This window comes from Aethalodelphis obliquidens, unplaced genomic scaffold, assembly GCF_003676395.1.
Source record: "Aethalodelphis obliquidens isolate GAN/ISIS:26980383/991018 unplaced genomic scaffold, ASM367639v1 scaffold18, whole genome shotgun sequence".
Taxonomy (NCBI): Eukaryota; Metazoa; Chordata; class Mammalia; order Artiodactyla; family Delphinidae; genus Aethalodelphis; species Aethalodelphis obliquidens.
This window is the reverse complement of record NW_020837962.1, coordinates 19,376,639-19,383,590: the sequence shown is the minus strand read 5'-3', so window position 1 is coordinate 19,383,590 and position 6,952 is coordinate 19,376,639. Positions and strand designations below refer to the sequence as shown.

The following is a 6,952-nucleotide window of genomic DNA, read 5'->3' as shown; positions in this document are numbered from 1 at the left end:
AGCAGAAACTAACACAATGGTGTAAAGCAACTATACTCCAATAAAAATTAAAAAAAAAAAGAGTGTAAGTCAGGGAAGGTGAACTGTGACAGTGAGAGGGCCTGAAGGTTTCGAGTTAGTGTTCAGAGAAGGCACAGACCTAAAGTGGAAGGGAGTTAGCCATGTGGATATGATGACTCATGTACATGCCACCCACACCCTGGGGCCCCTGCCTCAGCAAGGAGGCAGTGATACTGGAGCAGGGTGAGCTAGAGAGAGGCTGGTGGCTGAGAACAGAGTGAGGGCTGAGCAGTGGCTGAGGCCAAGTCAAGTAGGCCCGTTGGCCCATTTCATAAGCTTTCGGTTTTATTTTCCACGAGGTGGGGAGCCATTGAAGTGTTTTGAGCAAATAAGTGACAGAACTGGATCTAGAGTTTTTAAAAAGACCTTTGTGGCCACTGGATTAAGTAGACAGAAGTGAGGCAGGAGACCATTTAGGCTATTATAAGAATCCAAGTGAGGGATTATGGCACTTTGGCCCATGGTGGAGGTGGTGAGAAGTGGTTGATCCTGGATAGATTTTGAAAGGAAAGCTGACCAGGCTTGGTGATAGACCTTCTGTGTCATGAGAAGGGAGGAATCAAGGATGACTCAAAGGCTTTGGCCTGAGGAACTGTAAGGATGGACTTAGCATTCTGGAGGTGGGGAAGGCTATGGATGGAGCTGGGAGCATTCTGGAGGTGGGGAAGGTTATGGATGGAGCTGGGGTGGGAGAAGAGCTGAGAGCTCAGCTTTGAACATGATTTTAGGTGCCTGTTGGATGTCAGAGTGGATGAGTAGACCACTGGATAGAGGAGCCTGGAGTTCAAGGAAGAGGTGTGGACTGGAGATACAAATGTAGGTGTCCCCATTGTAGGGTGACCTGGGTAAGATTAGAGCCTGGATAAGATTACTTATAGAGTGAGTGTGGACCAAGAGTTGAGGACTGGAGCAAGGCCTAATACCAGCAAGAAAGACTCAGTACCCCTTACTCTCTTCTTTCCAGCCCTCCCTTCCTAGCTTTTTTGTTTTTCTATTGATTGGAAAGGATTTAGTGAGTGATAGAGTAAAAAAATGTTTTACATTTTATTTTCTGGATTCCCAGTCTCCAGTATGTGCTTCTACATTACTTTAAAGAATTCACCAAAAGTATATTTGGACAAATATGAATGCTGGTTGTGATATTTAGTAATATGGTCAGTGAAATTCTTTTGCAATTTCTAAGTATCATTACAAAGCTAATATAAGGAGCTATTGAATTTCTAAAGACGTTTCTAATTGATCTTAAGTTATCAGTTGCCAATAGTTTTCACTGGCACAAATGTTGAAATTACAAGTTACTTTGGAATAAATAAGCGAATCTCTTGGTTGTACATCATTTGTAAAAAAAATAAAATAATGCCATATTAAAGAAAGCCAAAGCTATAAAACTGAATAGGTGAAACTGCTCTTTCCTTTCTGTTTTTAGGATGGGTTGAATTAGTACTTAATTTGTGTTTCACAAGTGGGAATTTGTGAAATGGATTCTTCCCCCAACAGCTAGTTCTGCTTTATAAAAATCTAGAATCTAATACTGTTTTTTTAAAAAAGTAAAAATTTTAAGCAGCTCAGTTTTCAAACGTTCGGCCCAAAAGAAAAAAAAAAAGAAATATCTATACATTTCTGTTTCAAATTAAAAAACAAAACTACCAGATCACATATTTTTTAAAGAAAAGTCCTTGTGGGAAAATAGTTATAAATCATTATTAGGACAGAATTGTCATGTCACCTTTTTCTTTTTGTTGTGTAAATTCTTATAAAACCTTTTCGGGGGTTTCCACTGTTGGGGGGAGTCAGAGAGCCGGGGATATGCGCGGAGTACCCTTTGGGCCGCTGCAGTGGGCACCAGGCGGCCTCGTGTCTGACCTAGCCCGACCCCTGCCCAGCGCTACTCCGCCAGACAGCCGCGCCCGAACGGTGACGCGCCTTGCGGCTTCGTTTGCCCGTGTCCAAGATGGCTGCGATCGCCGCTGGGGATGTTGGGCGCGCCGGGCGCCGGGTAGGGGGCCCCGGCCGGCGTACCCGCCTACAGCCACTCAGCGCTGGCCAATCAGCGCAGGGAGGCCGCCGGCCCCGCCCCGACCCCGGCCGGCAGGGACGTCAGGGCGGCGGGCTCCAAGCGGCGGCGGCGGTGGTGGCTCACCTGAGCGGCTGCTCCCCTGAGCGGCGGCGGGTGGCGAGGCCCGGGGCGAGGGTGAGGCCGGCGGTGCTGGCCACGGGATGAGGAAGCGGACCGAGTCAGTCGCCCTGGAGCATGAGCGCCACGCCGCCTCGGGCTCGTCCTCCGCCGGCTCGGCCGCCGCGGCGCTGGACGCCGACTGCCGCCTGAAGCAGAACCTGTACCTGGCGGGCCCCGGGCCGGCCGAGCCGCGCTGCGCCGCCGACGCAGGCATGAAGCGGGCGCTGGGCAGGTGAGGAGCGGCGGAGGCGGCCCGGGACCCACAACCCTCCGGAGCTACTTGCCCTCCACCCCGCGCGCCCCCCGACCCTCTCCGGGCGTCCCCGGGTGCCTCCCCCGTGGTCCCCCTCTGGCCCCCGCGCCCCCTTCCTTCTCGGGCGGGCCTGGGGGGGCCCTCCAGTGACCGGCAGGTGAGCGCCTCTCGACGAGGGTGGCGAGCTCCTGGACGCCCGGGAGCGCCGACTCCGCTCCGACCTGCTCTGCGTCCGACTCCGACCCATCGTCCCTCTCGCCGGGTGGGCAGCTCACCGGTGCCTGAGTCTCCGCGGCACCCTCTGCTCGAAGCTGCCGGTCCTTCGGGGACGGTTGAGGGGTCGGCCGTGTGCAGGGACATGGGGTGCACCGCATCCTTGGCTGTCGAGGGGGTGGGGGGAAGCCCGGCGTTCGCGAGCAGCTGACTGGTGGTAGGTGGAATGTGTCCGCAGGAGTCGTCTCCTTGGGAATCTCCGTCCCGTCCGGAAGTCACCTGGTTATTTTCGGTCTCCCTTTGGGGAGATGAATGCGTTTATGTTAAATTAATCTCACAGTTGGGATAGGGGCATATTTCACGCGGGCAAGTCTCTCCCCATAGTCTGGCTGTTTGTAGAACGTATCACTCATGGCAGTTTTGAAGTCTTGATGTTTCAGTGGTGTTTGAAGAAGTTAGTATGTAATGTTCTCAGGTGTTGTAGCAGAGTCACTTATTTTGGGGTCAACTGGAATGCCCTTAATTGACACTGGCCACTTCCGTGTAAAATATTTATCCAAATAGCCCCTAAAAACATCAACTGCATTGCCTGAAAGATCATGAAATTAAACTATATACCTCTCTAAGTCAGTGGTTCCCAGTCCTGCCAGAAGTTCAGGGACCGACAATATTTTTGTTTTTGTGTAAAATTATCTAGCAACTGGTGAGTATCTTTTGTGAAACTAAGCTGTTCTGTGGAAAGGTTTATCTGCATTAAAAACTCACAACTGGCTTTAATGCACTTTTAGTAACAAGCTTGACATAGCACTTAGATAGGTTGGGAACTCTTCCTCTGAAGAAATCAAGTTGTGATGCACAATGTTTGGGGAAACAGTGCTGGCCTGGCACCTTCCTTGAAAGATGTACTGTATTAAAAGGATCTGATTATTTTTATTTTTGAGTTGAAGACAAAGAGAGACATTCAAGTGGTGCCATATCCTTTGGATAAACAAAAGGCTGTTACAGGAATAAAAAGAAAAGCAGAGGGCGGGAAGGCCAAATTTGTGTGTCAGCCCATGGCTTCCTTCCCTATTGCCTGAAATGCTCTCCTGGATGTTCTCCTGCTGCGTCTTCTCCTTCAACCAGGTCTCTGCTTTACTGTCACCTCTTCAGAGAGGCCTTCCCAGACCAGCACATCCAAAATAGCCTTCCTGCCGCCCCCAACCCCCCTATTCTGTTTACTTGTTTCTTCATCGCACTTATCCCTTAGCTCAGGGGTCCCCTGTGGTCCCCAGGCCACACAGCAGGTGAGCAGAGCAGCGGGAGGCCAGGCGAAGCTTCATCTTCCGCTCCCCATCACTCCCCATTACTCGCATTACCACCTGAACCATCCCCGCCCATCACTCACATTACTGCCTGAAACCATCCCCCTCCTTTCCGTGGAAAAACTGTCTTCCATGAAACTGGTGCCTGGTGCCAGAAAGGTTGGGGACCGCTGCCTTAGCTGACGGTGTGATTGCCTGCACACTTGACTTGCTTTGTGGGTAGTCTCCTTCACGAGAACGGAAGCCCTCTGAGAGCAGGGACAATTTTTCTCTCAGCGTCTGTCTCCAGGGCCTGGCACATAGTAGGTGGGAGAAAATACTTGGTGAATGAATATCTAGAATAGATACCTAGAATTGGAATTGCTGAGCCAAGGGATGTGTGTTTATGACTTTGAAAGCAAAGGCCAAAGTGCACTCCCAAGAAGTTGTACTGACACGCCCTCCAGTAGTGTCAGTTGCCTGCCCCCCAATAGTGAACATTACCAGATATTTTGATCTTTTTCTACTTGATTGATGAAAATGACATCTGATTTGTAACTTTAATTTGCATTTCTTAATGGTTAGGTGGCAATTTTTGTGTGTTTTTCTAAGCTCGTTATACATCTTTGGGATTATTTACGTCTTTAATGATCCGCCTTTGTTTGGGTCCTCCTGCACATTTCTTTTAACTTTCTATGGTGCACGTGTTCAAATATACAAAAGTAGAGGAGACAGTATAATATAATATAATGAATAGTCAATAGTTTTCCATGTTTTGCCAATCTTGAATCATCTCTTCCTCCTCCCCTCCATTTTTAGTATGGTGGGGGACTAGGCTATTTTAAAGCAAATGATTTCATCCATAAATATTTCGCAGTATATCACGAACAAATAAGGACTTTTTGAAATATATCTAACCCCAAAGCTATTATCATATTGTGTCAAAATTAACAATTTATAATCTGTAATTAATTTAATATTATCTAATATCCAGTCTACACATACATTTCCCTGTCTCAGAAATGTCTTTTTAAGTCAGTTTTAAAATCCTGTACATTTCTTAAGTTTATTCCTAGTTATTTTATCTTTCTGTTGTTATTGAAAATAGAATATTTTCTTATATTACATATTGTAACTGGTTGTATTTATTACTTCTGTAACTAGCAACTTACATAATCTTAGTTTCAAGTAGTTTTTGCAGTTGTTTCTCGAATTTTCCAGGTATACTATCATGTCAGCTGCAAATAATAAGAATTTTGTCTCGTTTTCTACTTTCTTATGTCTTTTGTTTCTTTCTCTTTTTTGGTTACATTGTATTTCCAGAACGAGGTTGAATAATAGGGATGATACTGGGTATCCTGACTTTAAAGAGAGTTCTTTTAGTATTTGTGCCACGTTAGTTATTTTAGTAAGGGGTGTGTTGCTGTTTTGTCATTTTTTAAGTCAAAAATGGTTGTTGAATTTTATCAAATGCTGTTTTAGCATCTGTGAAATTATCATATAAATTTTGTCTCTTGACTTGTTAGTATGCTGAGTTGTAGTAATAGATTTTATAATATTGAATCATCATTTTATCTTATTGAATCATCATTATTGAGTCATCAATGATAACTCTTTTTTTTTTTTTTTTTTTTGGGTTGGGGGCCCCTTCCTTTTTTTTCCCTCTCCCTCTTTAGAGCACAGGCTCTGGACGTGCAGGCTCAGCGGCCATGGCTCACGGGCCCAGCCGCTCCGCGGCATGTGGGATCTTCCTGGACCGGGGCATGAACCCGCGTCCCCTGCATCGGCAGGCGGACTCCCAACCACTGTGCCACCAGGGAAGCCCAATGATAACTCTTATGGTGTAGACAGATTCTATTTATTAATATTTTACACCATTATTTGTGAGACTAGTCTGTAATTTTCTTGTTCAATGCCGTCTTTACCAAGTTGTTTTAGTGTTTTCTATAGCTTTATTAAAAGTTTTCTCTTTCTCTTCTTTAGCCAGTTTAAACACTTTTGAAATGATCTCTTTCTTTAAATTTTGGTAGAATTCACCTGTAAAACTACCTAAGTGTGGTGCCTTTTTTTAGAATATAGCACTTTGATAACTATTATAGTTTCTTAGATTTGCTCTCTCTTCCTGGGTTCGGTTTTGGTTATTTATATGTTTATAGTAAATCATCTTTTATATCTAGCTTTTTCCTCTGTACCTGGGGCTGTTCTCTAGTCTTGTTTCCTATTTTATATACTTATACTTTTTTCCCCTTTTTTCTTGCTCTAGTACACACACACACACACACACACACACACACACAAAGTGGATTTTTTCTTAAATAAAAAAATATTTTTTCCCAAAGTAAACCTTTTTTTGTTTATTATTCTGGGAGGCCAGGATGGAGAGAACGTGTTCTATCTGAAGGGGGCAGCAGCTACTGCAGTCTCTCCTGTTGCTCCCCAGCAGGAATGTGGTTCCAGGACAGCCAGATCTTCCAGTCTTTCCTGAAGAGTAAGCTGGGTGTAAGCCTGCATCTGTGATCTCTAACTTTTTAAATGTTGCTGGCAACTAATTCAGATGAAAACAACAACCTTGGAGGGAAAACAAAACCAAAACCAGTTTGTGTGTGTGTTTTTAATTTTATTTATTTATTTATTTGGCTGCCTTGGGTCTTAGTTGGGGCACGTGGGCTTCTCTCTAGTTGCGGCTTGTGGGCTCAGTAGTTGTGGTGTGCGGGCTTAATTGCCCCAGGGCATGTGGGATCTTAGTTCCCTGACCAGGGATCGAACCCGTGTCCCCTGCATTGGAAGGCGGATTCTTAACCCCTGGACCACCAGGGAAGTCTGTGTGTGTGTGTGTGTGTGTGTGTGTGTGTGTGTGTGTGTTTTAATTGAAGTATAGTTGATTTACAATGTTGTGTTTCAGTTGTACAGCAAAGTGATTCATATATATATATATATATATATATATATATATATATATATATATAT

General features: G+C 45.4%; 1 protein-coding gene across 4 annotated transcripts in view; it reads left to right on the top strand.

Moving 5' to 3' along the window:
- The first annotated feature begins 2,130 nt into the window (after nucleotides 1-2,130).
- Nucleotides 2,131-6,952, top strand: part of ABHD12 (abhydrolase domain containing 12, lysophospholipase) — a 70,485-nt gene continuing 65,663 nt past the window's right edge. For 2 of the 4 annotated variants that reach the window (XM_027118130.1, XM_027118128.1), the window contains exon 1: nucleotides 2,148-2,468. In XM_027118130.1, the coding sequence (XP_026973931.1) occupies nucleotides 2,278-2,468 (191 nt within the window). In that variant the 5' untranslated portion in view covers nucleotides 2,148-2,277. Of the gene's footprint in view, nucleotides 2,469-6,952 lie in introns of all 4 variants that reach the window. The other 2 variants (XM_027118131.1, XM_027118129.1) reach the window with 2 other exon arrangements.